Source organism: Rhyacophila brunnea, unplaced genomic scaffold, assembly GCF_057557595.1.
Source record: "Rhyacophila brunnea isolate RB1 unplaced genomic scaffold, BYU_Rbru_1.0 scaffold_7, whole genome shotgun sequence".
Classification (NCBI taxonomy): domain Eukaryota; kingdom Metazoa; phylum Arthropoda; class Insecta; order Trichoptera; family Rhyacophilidae; genus Rhyacophila; species Rhyacophila brunnea.
Window position 1 is genome coordinate 44,224,920 of NW_028233339.1, and position 25,817 is coordinate 44,250,736.

Consider the following 25,817-nt stretch of genomic DNA (forward strand, 5'->3'; position numbering starts at 1 on the left):
CGACTATAAACGTCATGGCCCCCACATCTTGAAGCGGGCCCCCAGGCTACAATCTTCGGCGGGCCCCCCTACCTATCGCTAAGGTTAAAGTCAGTGTGACGATCTACAGTTGTGTAATACAAATAGTGTAATTTATGGTATTTTATAGCGATTTTTGTATTTTTAATATACCTATTTGAATTGTGGAATTGTCGAATATCAACTAACAATAATCGAAAATTGCATCGCACAAGTACATATTTTGAAATGTTAGTATGATTGAAGTGAAATAGCGCCGCAGGCGACATTTTTTATTATTAGTGCAATTTTGTGATGTGTGTTTATCTCACTTGGCTGGGCGGTCCACCACGCCGGGCCCCCAGGCTAGAGCCCTGTCAGCCCCCCCCTTGTGGGGGCCATGATAAACGTACCACGTAAGCGTGAAGTTCTATACTTTTGACAGAAAATATAACGTAGTTAGAGCGACGCCGAACAAGAGGAAATGATAATACTCGTAGGTAACAAAAATTGGTTATTGTCGGTTTAAGAAGGGCTTCCCTTCCAGCGGCCAGCGGCAAACAAATTTTGAAAATAACCGATATACTGAATTATTTGTTAGATTCGGTTAGGTTAAGTTAGATTAGTTTAGCTTAGGTTAGATTTTCATTCTTCAATTCATGAATTTTGCCAAAATCGACTATGAAAATTGGCGCGGTTCCCGCCTGGGTTCCCGTAAACCGACTTGTACTCAACAATTATATTTACCTTATGGAATTCGTGCGCAGTAGGAAATATCGCAATCTGCGGAATTTCAAGGTTTAGTCTTAGTTGTTCCATTTTATACACAAACGCTCAAATTCATGGTAATAACGAAGTAACCTCATAGTAAAGCTATTCGCCAAAATTCATAAAAAAATCAATTTAAACTGGGCGCAATAGTTGATCGTAAAAATTGGTTGTAAAAATCGGTCGAAAAATTTGTAAAATAAATACCTAAATTATTGACTAACCAACAGGGGCGGATCAAGTCAAGCGGAGGCCTTGAGCGGTAAAAATTTCGGGACCCCAAATTCAAGTTCGAAAAAAAAAAGTTTTATACATATAAATTCTCATTAATTTATTAATATAAAATTTAACAAAGGTAATAGAAATAAAATTTAAAAAAAAAAAACATTTTTAAAATAAATTTTCGTCTTGCTTTATTTCTTGCAAATTCGTCAATTATTAATTTGGCAGTGTCAATTCGGTTTAAAATTTCTTGCTCTAGACTTGTACAAAATGGCTATACTATTTAATCTTGCTTCTCCCATAGTACTTCTCAAATATTTTTTTACACGCTTTAAAACAGAACGTGATCTTTCACCTGACGCATTAGATAAGGGGATTGTTAAAAAAAATCAATAATATTTCTACATTTGGGAATGTGCAAGACATTTCTTTGGCGGCTCGATAGATGTCTGGTGTGGTTTTAATAGTGTCCTTGTTTTCTTTAAGAAATATTAAAAAATGGTCAAATTCATCTTCAAAAGTACAAACATCAATGTCCTCTTTGTAAATATCCATCAACTTTTTTATCGCGTTCTTTTTTTTCTTCCATTGATAGATTCCAATCAAAAAATATTCGAAAAGGCTCTATAACTAGGTATTTCATATATTTGTGTTCTTTGCGATAGTTCTGTCTTGGTCTTATCACATATGACATAAAATGAATTTACTTTGAAATCTTCTCTAGTTGTAAATTCATGCCAGACTTCTTTGTTTTCATCAAAAAACATTTTTCTTTTTTGTTGTCTGCGAGTTTGTCCATATTCATCATTACAGGATAATCCTGATAAATCAGTTGCCTCTTTTTCAACTTTTTCATATTCTTCTCGGAAATTATTGATGAAATTTTCTAATGACTTCAGTAGGATAGATCCTTTCAATAGTTCGCATTCCACTGTTTAGTTGCGAGACCATAATAAAGTAAACAAGTATCACAGAAATTATCAAAATCCGTCTGTAAGAAAATTCTTTAAAGTAATTCCAAGATCTCGGGGCCCTACGCGGCAGCTTAGTCCGGCTTACCGCTAGACCCGCTCTTGCTCACCAACCTTTGGCAGTAACCCCATGAAATACACGTTGAAAAGAACATGCATTTTTTCCGGTCATAGCTTCAAACTCGCCACCCACAGCTTAATAGACGGCCGCTCTACCAGCTCGGCCATGGTGGAAGATAAAAATATTTATCAGTTGTTACGACTCATTATTTGATATAAATGAATTGATAATCTGATGTACCTCATAAAATTATGATAGACAATCATGTTTTATTTATCGTCGTCTGCAGATGGAATGCGTCGTCTCGTCTAATACAGCCCATCACTTACAATAAATTATGTTCAATATTACTACTTAGTCATTTACTGGATTGGTCACAATTTATATGGTTCGATAACCTCTTAACCAAAACAATCGCTTCATACTTCCCTATTCTTCCCCTCTAATATCAAATGCATCGTCGAATAGATATACAGTTGTCATATTATTAAATTAAATAGCATTTTGCAACGAGACACTGCCCACCAGTGGCGAGGGATGGAGATAGGCTGTTAAGAGCATACTTCAGTGAAACGGCAAATAATTTTCAACTATAGGTGCGACGAAATTTCGGACTAGCTGCCGATCGGAGGGCGAAAGTCCAGCTGTGAACACGTCAATTTGTTTTGTGATGGCGTCGGGGGAATCAATTCTTAAATCGTGTAAACACGTTACCCAATTACTTGAAAAAGAAAACATGTCAATGAATATATAAATATTATTACTAATAGAACAATAAACATAACGTTAAATAGACGCATGTTGATTTTTTTATAACAAATTATGTTTTATTCTGCACGCGTCGTTTGCACAATCTTCGCGTCGCGTAGTAACGATCGTTTTAGACCGTGCCCCAGCTGAAGTATTTAAGATTCGTCATAAATAGCGCACACTAAACTGTGTCAATCATACTTATTTGTTTTCATTGAACTAATAATGATTTTCAGATGGTGCTGGTTAGTTTTTAACACTCAATTAAACCCTGCCTAAACCAAACCATGATAGTTTGGGTATGCTATAGGCTATCTGACAAAAATGATGCACACCTTTTCAGTAATAGTTATTTGTCTTCGTTGAATTATCAAGAATACATATTATTAGAGATTGTGGTATTTTTTTTTTTTAAATCATTAAGCCCTGCCTAACCAAACAATAATCGATAAAAAATATTCTTCTATCTATAATTAATATCTAAAGTGATGTATGGTTTGCATAATCTTAGATGTTTTATAGATAATGAAAACGAATATTTTTTACTATTATCTACTATGGCTTGGATTAGGTGGGGTTTAATTGACTTTTAAAAACTAACAAACACTACCTATACATTGTGGTCTTAGTTCAATGAAAACAAATACGTTTGACCGACAAAGTTTATTGTGCACTATTTATGTCGGATCTTACCAGCCTACCTCCACCCTTCGCCACTAATATATATATATATATATATTGCTGTCGAGTGTACTTAAAGACGTGTTAAAAATGCGTTATTTTAAATAGTTACATCAGCTGTATCATAATAATATTATTCATTATAGTTTGTCACGTAAGTAAGTCAGGGTGCATTGTTTTACTTAAGTTTTATAGCCTGACTGTCATAAAGTATCCTGCTTCAAAATCTTAGTCCATGGCGATTGCTTTTACATTTCTATCTTTCTTATCTGTTATGTGGGTATATCTTAAATAATTACAAGATAAAAAAAACTTTTTATATACCTACAACGTTTTTAAATTTTCTATTATTATGCTCAATATGCTCAAACTTGTACTTGATATGAAGTAAATAAAAAACAAACAAATATAGAATACTGAAATGTCATTTTGACATTTCATTTTGATTTCCATAGTAACGCAGGTATATATTAATAATTTAGTTGCTAGGACCACCCGCTTAGCAACCAACAATAGTCTTTTACTTTTTACGGATTTTTTTGAAATAACGTTCCATACAAAACAGAATTAACTGAAAATGAATTCAATTCTGCTTAAAGATGGCTAAAAGTATTAAAAGAATGCACTGGCATCGTGTTCTGATACATTCTAAAAGTTTAAATATCTAGCTAGTCGGGAAGTTAGTTAAAAATCGATTGCAAGATTTGTACTGGACAAACAACCACCGGACAAACAAGAATATGAGCTAATAAAAATGTTATAAAATAATGGTAGGTAGGTACTTGCACGACAACTTATTGTACGAGTGTAAATTTACCGCCACCATAAGTCCGATTTACAAATGGAAGAAAATAATTATTATTCATTATACACATAATAATATATATAAAATTATAATAATTATTATAACATTAATTATAACATACAACTGGTGCTCGCGATGTCACAGATAGTGTTATCATTACTTATCAGAGACACACAGATTAACAGTGGTAATAATTATATTATCAAATGTTATGGTATAATGCTCAGTGCAATTATAATAAAATTATTTAAATATTTCATATGTTATACTACTAGCGTAGAACTGTCCTCGATTATAGAGGCGATAAGTTATGCAAAGTTTACAAACAAATCTACAAAAATAGTTCATTTTTGTTTATTGTTTTCGTCATAATGGCCGTTTATCGCCCCTTGCAATCGCAGAATACTGATAGTGGAAATGTAGGACAGGAGCTTGACCTGAAGCGGAGGCCAATCACACCACTTACGCAAGTTTATTATATTATATTCACATCATATTAGCATCATCATCAGCCGGGGTCGATCCGCTGCTTGATAAAGGCATCCCTTAGCTCTCTCCACTCTTCTCGGTCCTCAGTTATACTGTCGAATGAAATAAATATACATTCGTTAAGATTTTATACAGAAAGTAGACGAGGAGTTTTAATCAGTTTCTATCTACTGCACCGGGTTTTGGCTGTGCCTGGTGCAACAAGTGTTAATACAACATCAATACAACATCCATTTAAGAAGGTTTATCGCATGCGGAAGAAGAGCAATTGTTGGAATTAGCTTGAGATGGATTCTTGCAAAATAAATATAAGGAGTGTACTTTAACATCATTCTGGTTACAAATGCAACATGTATATCCTGGTTTTAAGAGAGAAAGTCTTGAAATTTTGCCCTTTCCAACTTTATATTATATATGTGAAGTTGCTTTTTCAGCATTATTTGTAGACATTAAGTCAAATAAAGGAACAGGCTTTTGGATGTGGAATCGAATCTCAGATTAAAATTAGCAACCAGGGAACCAAATTACGATGATCTGTCGTCTCAACATAAACAATTTTATCCTTCTCATTAATTATAATGAATGTTATTTATAATATAACTTTTATTTTTCGTTTATTATTATTTTCCTTATGTACTAAAAAAGGAAAAAGGTAAATATATTTTGATTATTATTAAAGTATATGCAATTTTTTTGACGAGGGGTACTCAGTGTTACGAAAATTATAGAAGAGGTAGACAGATTTCGAAAGTTTGGGAAACATTCTCATTGGAACTTAAACATAATGATGTGCACAAATCGTTATTTACATGTGCATATTTAAATTCTCATCAAGTATTAAATATTAATAAAATAATTTAAATATAAATAATAATATTAAATAAATATTTTTAAAGTACCTATGATTCACGAATTTCATTCGATTGCGTGGCGCCCAGTTTTCCTGGCGCCGAATCGTCCTAGACCCTTAGTTATTACGTGAAGATGATTATAATATTTTATAAATTCTTAAAATAAGGTCCACTTAGTTCATTCGGTGTGCTTCCATGCTTTATAATTTGTATAATTTGTGTACCTTTTTCTTTACTTTTCATTTTGCTACTGCAAATATTTATTTCTTCTTTACACTGTTAATTACTATTTCATTGTTTTAAATGTCATGTTGTCAACGTCTTAAATTTATAATTTGTAATATTCACCGTATTTATAAATAAAAAATTTGAATTTGAATTAGAATCTACCGAAATTTATTAGTTCGTCTATCCAACGAGTTGTAGGGCGTCCCTGTGGGCATTTGTCCAGCGGTTGTCCACACACCGAGCGACATGTCCAGCCTATTGCAATTTCATCTGCTTAGCAAACTCTATCACATCGCGCATTATTGTCTGCTTCCTTATCCATTGGTTTATTTTATGATATTTATGCGTTAAGGTCTGTCTTTTAGTGGAGGGTTATTTCAAATTTAAAAATTTATTTATTTACATGTAGTGAACTTTACAAATTACAAATTCAAAATATTATACGAACATACAAAGAAATTTTTCAAGTATTTTCCATCACTTGATTATCAAATGTACCAGTGGGTCATCAATGCATTCGTAAGATTCGACGGTACACACCTGACACTAACTGAGAAGTATATCTTAATTGATCTAAAAAACGACCCTGTGCACAAAGCCTCATTTTTTGAGCAAGAGTTGTCAGTATTTTGGATATCGCTTTGTAGTCAATATCCTCGATTGGCTACAACAGGAATTAAATCTCTGTTGCCGTTTGGATCGTCGTATCTTTGCGAATTTGATTTTTCGGTGCTCGTGGAAATGAAATGAAAAAAAAAACGAGAGCGGTTAGAGATGGTAGATGGGGAGTTACATGTTTGTTTATCTAATTTAGAGCCGCGTTTTGACAGATTTTTTTCTAAAAATCAATTGCACCCTTATGTACATTTACTCGTATGTTGACAAAATATTAAAATATTTAAAAAATGTTACCTACACTTTGATTTCTTTTATTACATGATTATTTAGGTACATTTCCTTTTTTAAGGCATTTTTATTTGGTGTGCCGCGGAACAAATCCCATTCACCAGTGTGCCGTGAAGTAAAGATGTTTGGCAGACACTGAATTAGAGTATGGACCCAACAGTTTGAGCAAATGACTAACATACATTTATCGTAAAAACAAAAATCTGGTAATACAAACCTCCACTCCGTCGAGACCCATATAATCTTATTAAGATCAGAGATGGCCAAAAAATAACATGGAAGCACGACAATTGAGCTAAGTAGACTCTATTTTAAGATTTTATAAAGCAATGTCTACCTAAACATAATAATCCAAACTCAATATTTAAAGCGATTTGGTTGAATATACCTTTCAAAGTATTTGGGAGCGAGAGACATCGAACCGTGAAAATTGAATGCGTCTGAAACCTCGCGCGGAAAAGCACACCCGTAAGTTGCGCGCGCAGGCTGCCGAGGACCGCGTTTCCGGCGCGGGGCGAAGGGAGCGGGTGACCGTGAAAGCCACCAAGGAGTAGGGGCGCTGGGCGTGCAAATCTTCACCACGCCTACTCCCCACCGCCGGGTCTCGGCTATATAATCCGCAAGGCCATCGGCTGCGCTACAGTCAATCCACGCGAGCTGTCGGCAATTGAACACCGCGGCTTGCACAAACGCGCTAAAAATATTAAAAATACCTATCAGTGAAAAACTCTCAACTGTCTTTAACTTCATGAACTATTAACATTTTAAAAGTAAAGACAGAATTTATAACTTCCTTTAAAATATATATATTTTTTTATTGTGAAGACATTGAAGACTATTTTGTATTATCTAATTTTTATCTGTGTTTTAAATACGAAATTATTAGGTAATTTATAAAAAAATATTGTGATTATTTAGACAATTTTAAAATAAAATAAATCATTTTAATTTATACGATCAATAATAATTGATTAATAAATCGATTGTGAAGGTTGGTGACTATTAAGTAGGTGAATTAATATCTGCTTGTTTTTTTAATTGAATAAATAAGGGTAGTAAAAATGTTAGTGTGGGCGATATTGTTATGGACATGGAGGGCCGGAGTAGGGGCGTGGGCTGTGTTCGCGTGCGCTCTGATCGGCGCCAAATGGGGCCTGAAGCGCTGGCGGGAACTCCGAGATCTTCCTCCCGGCCCCTGGGGACTTCCTATCGCGGGATATCTCGCTTTCATGGGTGTCGGAGCGAAGCACAGCCAGTTCTTATCGCTGGCCAAGAAGTACGGGCCGATGTTCTCGGCGAGGCTTGGAAACCAGCTTACGGTCGTGCTCAGCGACTATCGTCTCATCAGGGATGCCTTCAGGAAAGAAGAATTCACCAGTCGGCCTGATACGCCGTTCATGCAGACTATCGAAGGTTTCGGTAAGTTCATTTTAAATCATTCTCATTATTATAAACATTAATAAAATAATGCATTTAAAAATCAAATCATAAATTTAAAACTCTATATCTGAAAAAAACATACGAGTCATATTACAGCATTTTTATAGCATTATAAGTTATTCTAAAAATATTTTACTCTTTCTTTATTTTATTTTTGACAGATAATTAAAAAATAATATTCTTAAATTAATTTTTAAATGGATTAAAGATTTTAATTATTAAGTCATGTAATTAATAATAAGGATAGAAAGCATTTTTTATTGCAATAAATAAAACATGGTTATTTCTATTTAATTATTTCATTTAAAAATTCTAGTTTAATAAAAATTAGCTATCAATACTACGTGTGTATTAAAATAGTTTCGTTGCATTCATCTAGAGTAAAAGCGTGGTTCATTTTTATTTATTTTAAATATTATTAAAACATGCTAATATCCTTTGTTGATTATATTAAACGAGATCGAGTAGGTATCTCTCAAAATAAGCATTCTGCTATTAAGTTTTTTTGTGCTGGCTCTCAATAACCCAATGGCACAGATATTTTTTTTTATATTGTATATTAAACCCACGTTGCGGTTTTCAAATATAAATTAACTTTTTAATGCGAGGCGCTTTTGGGTTTATCATTAACAGGCCGAAAGAATGCTCTGAAGAAAAGTTGACACATAGCTGGTTTAAACAAAACGACCTCACGCATTTTCACTTAGTAATAAAAAAGAATTTACTATTTTAAAAATCACTGTGATTACCTACAATTATTGGTAATTAGTTCAAATACAATACTTTTATTATAAATAAAATATTTATACAATTATTCACTACTTATATTTTAGACTAGTATATCGATATGAATAAAATGAATTAAAAAATATAATATTATTTAAATAGAAAATGAAATATGTATATATTATAGAATGTTTACAATACGCAAATTAAATTTTAAAAATTCAACAATATTTTTTAAAAAAAATCGTGGATATTTTCAAATATTTGCTTACTGTTTTATACTATATATTTTACGTCAAAAAATATTAAGTGATGTTATTTAAAATTAAAATGACACGCAATTCTACGTCCGTCATATTATGTACTTTCTTACATTAATGCGTAACAGATTATAATATTATATCACTAATTTATCACAAATATAAAACAATATCTCGTGATTGTTGTTTTTATTTAATAAAACGCAATTTTTTATAGTACTTATTCCACTTTTAATTAATATATTAGGACCGGTTTCGTCCGCTTCAGTTTCAGCTTGACAGTTAACAAAATAAAGGAAATATCTCGTGAATTAACAATAAAAATATAGAACATAAATTCAAAACTTTTTCGTAAGACTGTATCGTTGTAAATACTTTGTTAATTATTATGAAACTCTATTTTTTGTATTACACTTAGAATTTATTGTGATAAGTAATGCAGGTAGGTATTATATTGAATATTTATTATTATATTAAATCACAGTGACGTAGTAAAATAAACTATTCGTGTTACATTAAACACAGTGTTTAAAATTAAAATAAATGTTGGCTGTGTTTTCTCAGCGATCAACGAAACGAAGCAATCAACTGTTTATTACGCGAGCATGACATAATTGTTTATAAAATAATACAATGCATCGATTGAGACAAGAGTTTCATACTAATAATGTTGTAAAGCCTTGGCTACCGGCATAAATAATGGAAACACGGTTTTTAGATCACGGCGCGGTGAGAAAATCTAATATACGCTATATTATAATACAGGTACCTATCATTACCACCTGTCAAACGTAGAATCACGTGCGTAGAGGTCTAACAGTAGGAGTGTTAATGTTATGCCACGCCCAATGATCCCCACTCTAGTCACCTTGCTACGTGTCGAGTGATTTTTCCACAACAATTTTCACTGTGTGAGAGACCGTTGTCGTGTTGGGTGTACGTCGCGAACACTCGTGGGAATAATTCTGTTCTAATCCCGAAATATTTAGATTAAGAATTAACAAAAATTTCATCGCCACACTGTACCGACAAAATCTTAAATTTACACTTAAAAGTACACTGATATTGTATTTCGCAATCACTGGATTAATATTTGTGTTATAATTGTCTAATTAATCAATGTTTCGTGCAAGTTTTTATTTTGTAAAAAGCTGTGTTGTTAAAAGCTCTAGGTCCCATTTGTTAAATCATTGTGTGCTTAATATAAGTGTTTTTTTTTATTCTATTACAGGTATTATAAACAGTAAAGGAGCTCTGTGGAAGGAGCAGAGAAAGTTCCTCCATGACAAACTCCGTCACTTCGGAATGACCTACATGGGAAATGGGCGCCAGAAGATGGAGAAGAGAATAATGGTGAGTAGTTGTCAATTGTTTTCTTCACAAAAAAATTAAATTTACTATAAAACTTACTTATAATGATGTCTTTTACGCACTGTCAATTGGTTTCCTGCAACCAGAAACTATGGCTAGTACCAACTACCAAGTTACTTAGTAAAAATAACAATGTACCTATCTCTTCCCCATAATGACATTCTCCAACTAAAAATAATAATTATTGAAGATGGCAGTGATAACACATAATAAAATACGTGGTAAGTACAAGTAGGTACTTATCTGTTTGAGTAATATTTTTACACACCCAATTTGTGCGAACTATATTTTATTAATATCTCACGATAATTTAATAATGTATTACTGGTTTGAACTGTTTCGAGGCACCCTTTTAAATATTCTGAAGAATCGATAGCCTTGTGCGTAAGTCGCTGGGTTTTCATCCGGGGGCTCATGGTTCGATCTCGGTGAGGTCACAATACATTTCTGTGTGATTTTCTTAAAGCCTGTGTGTTTTTGATTGTTTATCTTATTATTATTAATTACACTACTGTCATTGGGCCACATGGCCTGCTGTAGATATACATATTATTTGAATTCAGAAATTAATTAAATGGTTGATTAATATATCACATGCGCTAAAGAAAATCGCCGTTGGATATAACAATAGAATTGATCAGAAAGACATAATTACTGTAAAATCGACGATAAATTTAAACTTCTTTACGATTATCTAGATGGATGTAATATAGAGGTATTCACGTAGAAATAAAAAAAATTGAAATACGAACAAAAATAAGTGCTCTTTGATATTATCAAACAGAAGAGTGTGTACTACCGATTTATTTTGATTCCAATTCAATGCCAGAGTAATAATAGCACTAAATTGATCTTGAATAAAATACTATTATAGGTCACTGTCACCACAATAATTGCTTCGTGTCTATGACCGAGATTGTATATCTATCGTTAGGTGCATAATAATAAATTTGTTCAAGGAAATGCAGTACATTTTATTAATTTTGAACTTACTATCTTTATTGTTTCGATTATGTGCATATTAGTATTTGTTTTGATTTGATAATATTATTTAATTTAGATGTTCTTCTGTTTGTTAATTATTTAACTGACTTATATTATATTATTTTTAAAATATTTTTTTAAACCTCATTTGGCTAATCAGTGACTAAAATAAAAAAAAATTTAGAAAGTCCCGACATTTATGTTTATGAATCTGAAAGTTGTTGTTATTTAGTACCTACCTAAATAGAATGAGAGAATTTCCATGGTATAGGTATAAATCTATCCATTCGATTAGATTAGATACAATTTTAGTTTTATATTTCGATAATCATACCATTGCATTTTGATAATGGTTAATGAAGTTAATTTATTGTACTACAAATAATTGATAGTAATTAATTATTATACATACCTAATATCATGATATAAAATTATTTTAAGAAAATTCTGTCTCAAAAAATAAGAAATATTTGTTAATATTATATTTTTATCAAGTGTAGTTAAATTTAATTTAAATCAATAATTGGGAAATTCTTTAATTTAAATTTAGCTTACTTAAATGAATATTTATTTAATTTATTAGAAAGTATTAACACACTTAGTATCTAATACCTTACATTTACTAATTTTTCCAATTTTCCTGTTTTCAACAGATCGAAGTAAACGAACTGATTGCCAGATTCCATTCCACCAACGGCGAGCCCGTTGACGTCAGCCAGATGCTGGCCGTCTCTGTTAGTAACGTCATCTGCAACATCATGATGTCCGTGCGTTTCTCCATGGACGACCCTCGCTTCCAGAGATTCACCAGCCTCATTGAGGAGGGCATGAAGCTTTTCGGAGAGCTGTGTACCGTTGATTATATTCCAACGTGGCAGGTACGATACAATTTTTGTTGTAAATAATAATATATTCTCATCAGATAGATATGACAATGTATAATGCTTAATTCTTGAATATTATCTTACGACTATTGAACATGGTATAAATATAAAATGTATGCTGTATTTTACGAATATACAAACCGCTTGATTCTATATGGAAATAGTTACAATAAATACGTATATTATTAAAAGTTCAAATAAAATATTTTGGACATATGAGACATAAATGTAAAAAAGATCAATGCTTTATAACAAGTATTTTAAGTATGGTTAAGAATAGATAGAAGATAAAATAGATAGAGAACGTTTAATATTTTTTGTATTAACAATATTAAATCCATTGTTTATAATTAAAATCAAAATATTGGGTTATTAATGACTCCCCCACTCTGTTACTTACGTTCTGTTATTTGAAATTGTACGTGATTCTCTAATTACCTAATAATATTGGTTTCTTTGGAAATGGGATTTATGTCTATATTCAATTATTAATAATACTTCTTTCTTTTGGCAACAGTATCTTCCTGGCAAAGCCACCGCGAAGAACAAGATCACCAAAAACCGAGAAGACATGTTCGAGTTCTATCAAGAAGTCATTGATGAACATAAGAGCACATTTGACCCTGACAACATTCGAGACCTCATCGATACCTATCTTGCCGAGATCCAAAAAGCCAAGGAAGAGGGTCGTGATGACCAGCTCTTTGAAGGAAAAGACCATGGTAATTACAAAGTATTTCTACGTATATAGTTATTACAACAATCAATATTATTTACCACTATTAAATATAATATAATAAGTGACCTAAGTAAAATATCCAAACTAAATGTATCTGTTACTACGATCTGGTTTCTTCGAGAAAATATTTAGTAATAAGCAAATTTCAAAGAAGTCTTCTCATTGACGCGTTCTATAGAACTGACAATGGATACCAAATAATAAATACTGCACCATTACTCTCTTCCTGGCGTTTCTTCTTTAGTATGTATTCTATGGTTTAAACCTGACAGATTTTGGGTGCTAGATGGAAACAGTTTTGAGGTGTAGTATGTTTATTGCAGTAATTACTACCGGTTACATGTACGTATTACATTTAGTCGTATCACAGTTTACCGTGAGCTGTCGTACCGGAAATAGGTGGCCTTATAGTATTGAGATAAAAAAATACGTGTTGTACATGGAGCATTGCAGGCAGTAATGTTCCAATGTTATTAGATTCAATAATAACATACATTATTTGATATCGATTGATATAAAAATTCTGATAATAATGATGTCATTATTTACAAGTGAATATTCTTTAGGAAAAATGGTACTATTTTGGAAATTCAGTACTTCGGATACCTTCAGGTTTTAAAAAAGACGAAATATTATAAAAGCTTTATATAATTGTATTGAGTTTTCATTGTCATTATCGGTGAATAATGTCCAATGTTATCATTTTTCCAACAGAACAACAGATAAAACAAATCATCGGAGATCTCTTCTCAGCCGGTATGGAGACAATCAAAACCACACTCCTCTGGATGATCGTCTTCATGGTGCGAAACCCTGAAGCGATGCGCAAAGTGCAGGAGGAGCTGGACCAGGTCGTCGGAAGGGAGCGTCTTCCCAGGATGGAAGACCTTCACTTTCTTCCAGTCACGGAGACCACGATTTTGGAGTCATTGAGACGGTCCAGCATTGTGCCACTTGCCACCACGCACACTCCAACAAGGTAATTTATAATTATAACTGTATTATTATTTTAATTGCAATAACGTGGTATGTTTTCATGGATTACACTTTTGTCATGTACTTATAATATGCTGGTGTCACTACCTACATACCTATTGAGAATGTTGAGTATAATATAGTAACCTAATATCAATTTCATATAAATCAAATTAATGCGTAATGTTTTTTCTTAAGTAATATTGAAAGTGACTAGGTACCTTGTTTGCTTCAAGTTAGGAGAGGATTAAATTGTATAGAAAGGGAAGTAATTTACTAGTTTTCTCAAAAACAGTATAATTCTAGTTATTTCGTTGTTTTGTATTGCTTCAATTATTCATTGTTTTGAGATTGATTTTTGACAGTTGTGCAAAAAAATGCAAAAGTAACAATAAAACGTATAAAGAATAAAATAAAAGGTGTTAAGTAAATTAATTTATCTCTTTTCAAAAAAATAAAAATATTAACAAATAATTATTGTCTTGATGAAATAATAAAAATAAACAAATATCAGTTACTTTGCTTGGGCGCGCGAAATGTCAATAGAAACGTCAAAAAGCGTAGACGCGCGTCGTCATATAAGTAACTAAGTAAGCCTTGAGTCTGAAAAAAGTGTGGCGTGGACTCTCTCAGACGATACAATGAACTCATGGCAAAAGTGAAAGTAGTAGAGACGCTTCTAACGGTGCAATGCCACCGACCAAGGTCATGCTATTTTAGTCTCTATTGTGTCGTATTGTATCACCTATTGTACAAAGACTTGGCGACAATTATGTAAGACGTTTTTTATTCCATATTATGTAAACAGTATCGAAATACTGTTAAATCGCGTTATGCAACTCATCGGATAAATTTGGATACAATTAATTTCTTTCATATTATTTATAATTTTAAATACTAAGGCAGTGGTGAAGGGTGGAGGTAGGCTGTTAAGATCCGAAATAAATATTGCACATTAAACTTTCTCAGTCATTCGTATTTGTTTTTATTGAACTAGTACTACAATCTACAAATGATATTGGTTAGTTTTTAAAAATAAATTAAGCCCTTCCAAACAAAACCATACTAGTTTTGGTATATTTTGGTCGATACGACAAAATTTTGTACACTTTTTCATTCATACTTATTTGTTTTCGTTGAATTTAGAATACATATTAGGTACACAAGTTGTTAGTAAATTTTTCAAAATTCTTTAAACCCTGCCTAGACCAAACCATAGTAGATCAAAATTATTATTTTGTCTGTAAAATATTCAAAATTATGTATGGTTTAATGAGATAATTTTAGATATTTTAAAGATAGACGACTATTTTTTGACTATTATCTATTATGGCTTGGGTTTAACACTGCTTAATTGAATTTAAAAAAAACTTAACAACACCATCTGTAAATTGTAAACTTAGTTCAGTGAGAAAAAATACGAATGACTGACAAAATTTATTGTGGACTATTTATATCGGGTCTTAACAGCCTACCTTTACCCTTCGCTACTGCTAAAGGATGGTTTTCGGTTTCATAAAATGAATATCTTTGAGATCATACTACTAAGTGATTCTCAATTAAATAAATAACTCTGAAGAATCTAATAGTTGTTTTTCTTTTTTCAACAGAGATGTTAAGTTGAACGGATTCCTAATCCCAGCCGGGTGTCAAGTCGTCCCGCTTATCAACAGTGTCCATATGGACCCAACTCTCTGGGACAGACCGGAGACATTTGAACCGGAGCGCTTCCTGGACGCGAGTGGAAAAATTCACAAACCTGAATTCTTCATGCCGTTCGGAGTTGGACGAAGAATGTGCCTTGGAGATGTATTGGCGAGAATGGAATTATTTTTATTCTTCGCTTCAGTTCTCCACACATTCAATATCACATTACCCGATGATGAACCAGCGCCGTCTTTGGAAGGAAACGCAGGAGTGACAATCAGTCCTGATGCCTTCAAGATTAAGTTAACTCCACGACCGCTGGCTATTCCTGCGCCACTTCTAGGATCAAACCTCATGAGGAACGTTGGGTCCAATTGAAATAAGTAATCATCAGGTATTGATGATGTCTGATATTAAATTTTGATCGACGCTAGTCGGCGTCGCACTCTGCCTCAAGATCTCTGAAGAGAGAGGCATATTAATACGATTCAGTCGTATTCTGTACAGTGGATAATATACTATTATCGGCGGCAATAACAATTTAAAAAAATAATGATTTATTTTGAAACGTTCCAAATTTAAATTGTATGGCTGTCATCGATTTTATATTTTTTTTACTGTACACAGCTGAATCAACTGAATGAGTTGTAGAGGCATGACAATATAACTCAATTCGAAGAAATCGATTTTTGTTAAAACGGTAATAAATAAATACCAATATCAAATTAAAAGCAAAGGAAGTTTTATCGATAAATAATCATTTATCTCATCAAATTAAAAGTCAGCTTAATAATATGCAAGAAAGGCAGCAGCCTATGGTTATCATCGTAATTTGACTTTGTAAAAGTGATTCAAATAATGACAAGTTAATAATTTATTAATGCAAAAGGAACATCAGTGTCGTAGGGTTTAAACATTGTTTCACAAGCGCCACCCGGAGCACGGTATAACTCCCTGAATAGTTCCTAACACTCAATAGTTTTAAGATATTTATTGTTTAACGTTAATGTGAAGTATTTGGAGCGATATTTTTTTAACCATCACAGTTTTTTTTCCAATTGCAACACTGGCATACCTTAAAACTCTCACATAAATAGATCCCTTACAAATTAACGTATCACATAGCAAAAATTGTGGCACCGTCGAATGGCTCTGCCAACACGATAATATTATTGTGTAAGGGGTCTAAGTGAATACGACTGATGTACCAATATATATATATATATATATATTCAAATAATATACTATGACCAATTGAGAAGCTTTTGTTAAAAATATGCATGCTAATTAAATCAAACAAATTGTTAGTTGAATAAGTTTTAGGGTATGCAAAAAATCATGTACAAAAGTATCCTTAGATAATAAACATTTTAGGGTAATTTTACAGCTTAGATTCGATTAATATTTATTTTTCATTTTAAATATAAAATCGTTGAATTGACGTAGGTATTATACGCAATACTTGTATTGTATGACATTTAGAATATAGAAAAAATGTGTTCAGTTACGAAGTATTGTTGTGTAATAATTTGACATTATTATAATAATTAAATATTTTTGTACAAATTGTTTACAAAAAACGGTTATGATACTATGTATTTGAATGAAACGTTGTTGCAAAAAAAAAACGTATCGGATTAGCGGCTGTGCATACAAGTGTTCATTACTTTTAATATTTTTAGAAAGCGCATTAAATTTAAGTTTTTTAAAAATGGGCTAGGGTTGCCATATTAGTCAGGCGCTCTTTGCCGCCATTTTTCGACATGACAACACAGGTTCTTAAAACAGACCATTTATTCTATTTTTTTTTTTTTTTTTTTTTAAATAATTATCATGTTTATATATATATATAAATCACTGCGAAATTCAGTAAATGGCAAAATACTATTGTTTTTAACGTATAGTTATAATATATGAGGGGATGAAAGCACAATGATGACAACAGCAGCTGATAACTGATTTTTATTTTAAAGCGTTAATATTGTATCTTGTAGTAATTATTACACATCCAATTACAGTCTTACAAATATTTTTATTATATTGTAATACATCAAACGATATTATTAACAATTATAAAAAAATCATTCAAAATTATCACCAGTGCACTTGTTCGCGATGTGCTCACATTCCTTGAATTATTACAGCAAATTAAAAATGAAAATACACTTGTGTTATTAAAATAATATCATATATTTTTTAAATATTCTCTCTTTATTCAATGGGGTTATTGAAAAATCTACAATGAAATACCTATTAATTGACATTTTTATTGTTTTTCATTCTTATCAATTAAATTTGTAAATAATCATGTGCATTAACTTATTAATAATGATTGTAATTATCTAGTGCAAATTCCAAACACGTATTTGTCTTCGAGCATAACAGAAATTTGTGGGGTGCACATGATTTATTTATAAATTAAATAGAGATATTTTTTTTAAAACATTATAAATTCTTGCACTCTAAAATTTAAATTTTAAAACACTAGTAATGAATATATTTTGACAGTGTTTTTTTTTTCTCTATTATTGGTACTTATTTTTCAGTGAATTGGTCAGCCATAATATTATATATTTTTATTATTTTCATATTAAAGTTCGAGATATTTTTTTGATAATTTGTGTAGAATAAAATGGACTTTTGTATTTTTTGTCTCACTTAAAAATGTTTAAAATGTTCATATTAAATATTTGGCTCTACAATATTTTATTAGGGTATTAAAAATAGCTAGTCTAGTGACGGTTACCGACTATTTCGGTAAATCATTTATATTTGACTTACTACCGGCGTGTTCAATAATTATAAAAGTAATTTGTAAATATTTTTATTTAATTAATATTAATTTTAAAAAATGTACGCATTTCCTTGGTCGCATGATATTATTACAAATACAAAAATACACAATTATTGTCATCAGTAAATATTCAATGTATTAATAAATTATAAATGACTGCATTTAATTAAGATTAAAGCATTAAATCAAAATAATAATTAATATTTAATGAAAACAAAATTGATTTTATTTATTTTTATTGACTTCGACTTTGAGTCGGCATAAAAATATTATTACAATTTGCCAGCGGTCAAATGTTTCCGTTCTTTCTCGTTTACTTTTTTCTTAAAATACCTAATACGTATTTTTTAATAATTCTATTTGAAATGCCGATAATTTGCCAAAAAATATATATACTTCCAATATCAGTAAACATGACTTGCTTTTGTCTTCAGTTGACGATAACAAATTAATGGTCTTTTTTTTAATATTCCATTGTAATCCTTGATTTTTAAATATTTAAATCTATTCAAACCGGAAGTCAATAAAATTATAAAAACATATTAATTTATTAATTAGATAATTAATATTTTTTTAATAAAACATGTGTAAATCTTGGACAGTAAAAAAAATTGTAAAGAAGAAATGAGATCAGTTGTTTTTTTATAGAAAAATGAATATAAATTAAAATATGTTTTTTAGATAATCCAGTTGTTTTCTTTTTTAAACACCTCTTTCTTGCTCTATACAAAAAAATAAACCACATAAAAATACACTAAACTCAGAGGACAAAAAACTATAATCAACTTACCTAGAAAGGTTACAAAATTATGACTTTTGAATTTAGACTTATTATTTAAATATATTTTTTTTAAATGCCACTCACAAAATTAATAAATTGAATGATGTAAGTAACACAAAGTTATAAAAAATAATTACTTAGTACAAAGTAAATAATTCACGACTTATTTTATAAAATACTACTAGGAACTGGCTATTATTACGAATTAACGAACTTTGACAATCATCGTAACACCCATTTGATTTATTTTGTTACTAGTAGCAGTTTTAGGTATAGAATACACTGACACGTTTGGAGGCCCCCTTTGCAAAAATTTAACCTGTGCGATAAACTAGCATTACATTATTAAATGGTTTCAAAAATACAGCAATTATTAGGTACCTACACGATGGTTGGACAATTACTTTACTGGTTGTGAAAAATGGTAACATGTATATTTAATTGTACGTATGGAGTTAGCTGTATCACAGTTCACCGTAAACTGTTGTATAGGAAACAGATGGCTTTGAGATCACATTATTATTAATTCTAACAAATTTACAGATTAAAAGTGTGTGTTGCAGAACACGTATAAATACTAATTAAAACATCTCAGTACAAGGGTACACTATTTTACAGAATGTCAGTTTTGACTTGTGAATTACAAGATATATAAAATAAGATGAAGTTTCTGGGCAAGGCTGAACTATTTTTGTAGAAATTTATTTTACCATACTATTTCAAATACATTTTTATGACATCAACATGAATATGAAAGGTGTATAATTGTTTTAGTGCAATACTACACTTTCTTACATAAATTGATGTAAGTAATTCAGATATGGGAGAAAATTTCAGGTGGTTCTTTATAATTTTAGATAAAATGTTCATTTTTTAGGATATTTACATAAGAATAATATATAAATATTTTATAAAAATATCCAATTTGTATTCAAAAACTTTGACAGCCATTTTCTCCCAACAGGTTTTTGTCAAATAGACCCGTGTACTAAGGCATCGATATATCGGTCATGATTGTCATTATAATATACTATAATAATATATAGTGTGAAATGAACACTGCATATTATTCTATTTTATTTTAATGAATACAATGTTTTCCCACCAATATTAACAGATAAATTCATTAAAATGTATCGCATATTATCACCAAATACTTGTACAAAATATTTTGTTTACGGTTTTGTAACATTCGAACAGTGAGATATTAATGCTAGTCGGTCATCTATTTTCGATACAATACCTCACGGTAAACTGTCACACGGCGAATTGCATACGTACAACTTTCCGGAAGCAGTATAAAAATACGCATAGTTTCTCATACTTTCTGATAAATCGACCCCTCTTCCTCATCAGCATTATGGAATACCTACCGCCACTGTTTTTTAATATAATATAGCTAAAGGACCATCATTTTATTCACATACAATAATTTATGAAATACGTCGATGTCATATTACTATGTAGCTGTCAGTATATTATTGATCAAATATCTATTTTAATTTATCAAATTATTCGACCGCAATAATAAATTCCCATGGACTCGTATACCGGTAAACAACTGTTTACCTGTATCAGCAAATTGATTGGCGATATTAAATACGGTATTGCAATGGAAAATTAATCTAATATCCATTCCCATAGTATCATATTATATTATGACTGTAATAATAAATAACATTCACAGCTATTCGTATTTAAACCACTGACTCGTTCAATATAATTATGTACTGGAATATAATGTTTAGGTATTACTTTCGACTGTATAAATTACGAATAATGATTTATCAAAATGTCACTCGAATATACGTTTCCAGTCTGTTACCATCGCAGTCTCTATATCGCTTCGCCCAACATCTGATTGTACCGAGATGCGGACCTCGGATCCGTACCTATCATAAGTTTAGTATTTTAACATAACTGCTGTAACATACTATTGTACCAACCGTTACGCCTAATAAAACTCGCTCCTGCATCCATCTTCGACTTCTTCATCATCATCCTCAACACCATAACCTTCGACACATCAACGACTCCCAAAGTGATAACCCACTTACATCGAACACTACAACTATATGATGCGTACAATTATTTTAAAGTAGGCCAAAGTTAGATTGATTTTCAATGTTATACGAATAATTCATGGTAACGTTAGAAACATTTTTCTTTTATGAAATTAGACATTTCTTCTTATATTATGATACTTACTATTTTTTTGGTGTCAAATTAGATGTTTTTTGTAAAAAAAAAAAAAAAAGCATAGATATTGTGTAGAAGATGATTTGTTTTCAATTTTAGTTAATAAGAAACATTACATTATTAATCACTTTTTGTCCTCATGAAAACAATATCCATAATAACTTGAAAAAATCTTCTCCCAACTAACTTAAGGCGATCCTTCAGTGTAACGGCAAATAATTTTCAACTATAGGCGCGACGAAATTTTGGACTCGCTGGCAGTCTGAGAGCGAACGTCGAGGTGTAAATACGTCAATTTGTTTCGTGATGGCGACGGGGGTATTAATTCTTAAATCGTGTAAAGATGACTAAAAACATTACCCATTTACTTTAAAAAGAAAACATGTCAATGAATATATTATTATTGTTACTAATAGAACATACGTTAAAGTGCCCACCACCACCCGTCATATATGCACAACCGTGGATATGCACGGCCGCTTTCTATGACGCTTTAAACGTGTCTGAAAGAAGTGATTTTAAGTGCTCATTCCGTCCCGAGACGGAGCCGCACGGGACTGATGCTGCAACCATGCACCGTAGTGCTTAAAGAAGAAAGTTAAGAAAGAAAATGTTTGTTTTTGACTGGCTCTGCTGTCCGCTGACGTTAAGCGCTTTGTGTACCCGCATACTGAGTGTCACGAATTAAAATGGATGAGTCTACAGAAGAGTCGAGACTATCCCGCTCCCCATACGACGCTGCAAATTTCTCAAATGCAGTTGGCCTCGGTTATAAACAGAACATTAAATGGACGCATGTTGGATTTATATGACAAATTATATTTCGGTCGGCATGCGTCATTTGCACCTGCGACCCGCAATCCGCGCATCGCCTAGCCACGATCTTTTTAGACCGTGCCTCAACTGAGGCATAGCCTTAACATCTACAGAATGTCATTTTTGAGAAATGTTAACAATTTTGCAGACGCGACATATCCGTGGATACGATTAAAACTTTTTATACTGGCACTTTGCAATGGGCCAAATTAGGCAAATGTTTATTTTTACATGATATTCACAATTGTGAAGAGGGTGACATTCACGAATGCCGGAAAATGTTTGTCGTTTAGGTATATTATTTTTCTACGAGATATACTATATTTTGTTTCATATTATATATGTTTAAGCGTTCAGTCTGTTTAAAATACTAAATTATGACTACATGGTCTACAATACTACATTGTACATTGTGGCAAAACAATTTGCTTGCAAAATTTGTGTGTGATCTACTTTAGATATACACTGATTCAGTGGATGTTTTACACTTTTTTTATTCGCTTAATAATAAGATCGTATGGTGGAGGAGTGAGAGTCAGGCCCATTGCACCATCCAGTGATGGTGGATCTCCACGAAGTGTTAATTCATATTTTGAAACAAGTCTCCCTGCAAAAAGAAACATCATCGTCCTCGCCAGCTCGTCTCCAGGACACATGCGTTTACCTAAGGACAAAAATACAAGTTTCTATTATTATTACTATCGCGAAGAAGAAGCATGAACACATTAATATTATTAATAATTGTCCGGATTTGAAGTAGAATGTATTCCGTAACATCAAATTGTTTTAATGAATATGGGTGGCAGACATGAGTACAGATGTGCAGAGCAGAGAAGAGCCGAGAAGATAGAAACATGCTTATTTTCTGTAGCGGAAGTGTAGTCCAAAGCAAATAAATTGCTGTTTTAAATGTATTGATTAGGCATTGCAATACAGAATGAAAACATGAATACTGGTATTTCATATTGAATACCAGTTTATATACCGATATTTGTTAAATCTCTATCAATCTTTTTCACGAAACGAAATAAAATTTATCCAGAATTTATCTTATGAAAACATTTTGCATAGTGTAATTTTGTCTTAAAAAATCTTCCTTGAATTTTTTTTATTATTTCAATTTTGTCGGATGTCATCAGTCATTTTATATATAGTTTTTTGAATTTCTCTCGATTATTAATACCAAAAATACCGATATTTCGATCTTTTCAAATCGATATTTTGGTATCGATGTATACCGGAACCCCGCAGAATACCGGTATTGCATATAGGAATAATATATGCGGCGATGCTTCATCAAAAAGTATAAACAAAAATCTTAAAAATATTAATATTTCTGACAATCTAAACAAAAAAAAATGAAAATATATCTATTGTAAAATTTTAAAATTTATTGAATTCAATTCTCGATGAGGTCACAATATATTTACGTGATTTCCTCAAAGCCTCGGTGTTTGTGATTATTTCTCTTCTATGGCTCATGGCATGTTATAGTGTTAAATAAAATAATTATATATCAGTATTTTGAAAAATACAGAAATGAACATTCGTCGCAAATTACGCGTAGCGCAACGTGGCATAGAAAGGTGCATGTTGGGCATAACGTGTAAATATCACAAAAGAAACCAATGGATTATTACATAAATGGATTATACAAGGGTACAAGATGTGATATACGTCGCTATGGAGATTAAATGGCAATGAGCTGGACATGTCGCCAAAGGGCATTAAACGCCCAAAGAGACGCCCTAAAACCCACTGGATGGACGAATTCATAACGTGGTCGCAGCCATGATTTATTCTGGATTGGAACCGTTTCCTCGTGTCAAGCCTATCAGGCACCATTAGCAAGATTAGTAAATGGGCTCCCTAAAGACATAGACATTTTCAATTATGTAGTTTGCATTTGTTCTTGAAACTGTATTTTTCTATATAAAATTGTATGTTTTTTTATTTTCAAAAATTATATTTTTCTGTATTAAATTGTACTTAAGTATGTTTTGATTTTATTTCATTTTTTTTGTTATCAATTTTTTTTTCTATATTCTCTTCTTCCCTATTGTGAGGGTAATGTTTGACTTATAATGTAAATCTCATGTTGTGTACGTCTTGATTTTAGATATTTTTATGTCCACAATGTTTTGTATTCTTAAATAAATAAATAAAATAAATAAATGTCGATGGATGTACGTGGCAGCATAGAAGTAAGGACCGATAATAGTGGAAGAAGCTTAGGGGTGGTCTTCATCCAGCAGTGTATCAACCCCGGCTGTTGATGATGATGATTTATCGCAAAGGTAAATTTCGTTTCAATATTCTGACTAGGTAATTAATTAATGTCGTGCTTGAAAGTTTATTTTATATTTAAAATCATAAAGGGATAACTAACTTTGCAATAATTAGTGAGTATTCTCAGATTTAAATTAAATTTAGTACTTACTATGAACAAAATTGAAAAGAATCTTATATATTTAATAACGTTTAAAGGAATATATTATTATATACAAAGTTACACCGATAATATATTTAATTAATCACTTTTTCTTTTTAAAATTAAAATGATTAATAATTGTTTTTGGTATATTGATAAAATGCAATCGAATGAATGGATAAATACGTCCACGTTCGTATCTCATAAATATATCAAAATATTATTCGGTAAAAATATAAAAATACTGAGGATAAATGACAATAAAACACAATCAAAAGTTAAAAGTTATCGTACTGTATTGACATTTGGTCAGATACGTAATCTAAACATAAAACTGCAAGGCCATTTGCAAAAAAACAGCATTGTTGTTATAAAATAATTACATCATAATTGGACAGGGTTATGCAGAAAAGAATAATTTCAAATCACCAAAGTTTTACCCAATTAGTTAGGACTGTACGATGGAAATCGTATTACGAATAATAATTATTCAAAGTATTATGTACAAGTTTTGTTTTGTTATGATTTTATTTTAATATAATTCTAAATCCGCTCTTCCTGGCTAGTAAATAGTAGTTATACCTCATAATATTATGATGTTTTTTTTTTAATACTACGATATTTGAATGATAGAATGATTTGTGTTGCTAGTATATGTGTTACGCCGAATGTGCGAAATTTACTATTACATGAAATGGACAAAATTTTGCCTAAATCATGAAAAATGCAAGCCCGTTGCCTTATTCATGAATTAGGTAAAATATCTGCCGAGTGCATGAGTTCGGCAGTAATTTTTCTGCCTAGTTCATGCATTGGGCAAATTAGATAGTAGCGCTATGGTGGTATTTTTTGCAAATGTGTCAAATGCTCATGCATTGGTCAAAAATGTTTTTTACAACTAATCAAACTAACCAAATGTGTCAAATGTCATTGATTATATAAAAATATACCAATCAATAACTACAATGACGTTCATATCCATTTACTATGCCCAAAAAAATCAAGACTATAATATGATAACGGAAGAATTTCATTAAAAGG

General features: G+C 31.4%; 2 protein-coding genes across 2 annotated transcripts in view; one reads left to right on the forward strand and one right to left on the reverse strand.

The window, feature by feature from the left end:
* Nucleotides 1–7,373: 7,373 nt before the first annotated feature.
* Nucleotides 7,374–16,267, forward strand: Cyp18a1 (Cytochrome P450 18a1). Its single transcript, XM_085958281.1, has 6 exons — nt 7,374–8,148; nt 10,387–10,508; nt 12,164–12,388; nt 12,912–13,116; nt 13,848–14,112; nt 15,719–16,267. Exons 1-6 carry the CDS (start codon nt 7,791–7,793, stop codon nt 16,131–16,133), a joined length of 1,590 nt encoding a protein of 529 aa, XP_085814407.1. The 5' UTR covers nt 7,374–7,790; the 3' UTR covers nt 16,134–16,267.
* Nucleotides 16,268–21,547: 5,280 nt separating this feature from the next.
* phtm (cytochrome P450 enzyme phantom) overlaps nt 21,548–25,817 on the reverse strand; it is a 31,426-nt gene continuing 27,156 nt past the window's right edge. The window contains exon 8 of the mRNA XM_085958280.1: nt 21,548–23,009. Coding sequence (XP_085814406.1) covers nt 22,828–23,009 — 182 coding nt within the window. The 3' untranslated portion in view covers nt 21,548–22,827. The remainder of the gene's footprint in view (nt 23,010–25,817) is intronic.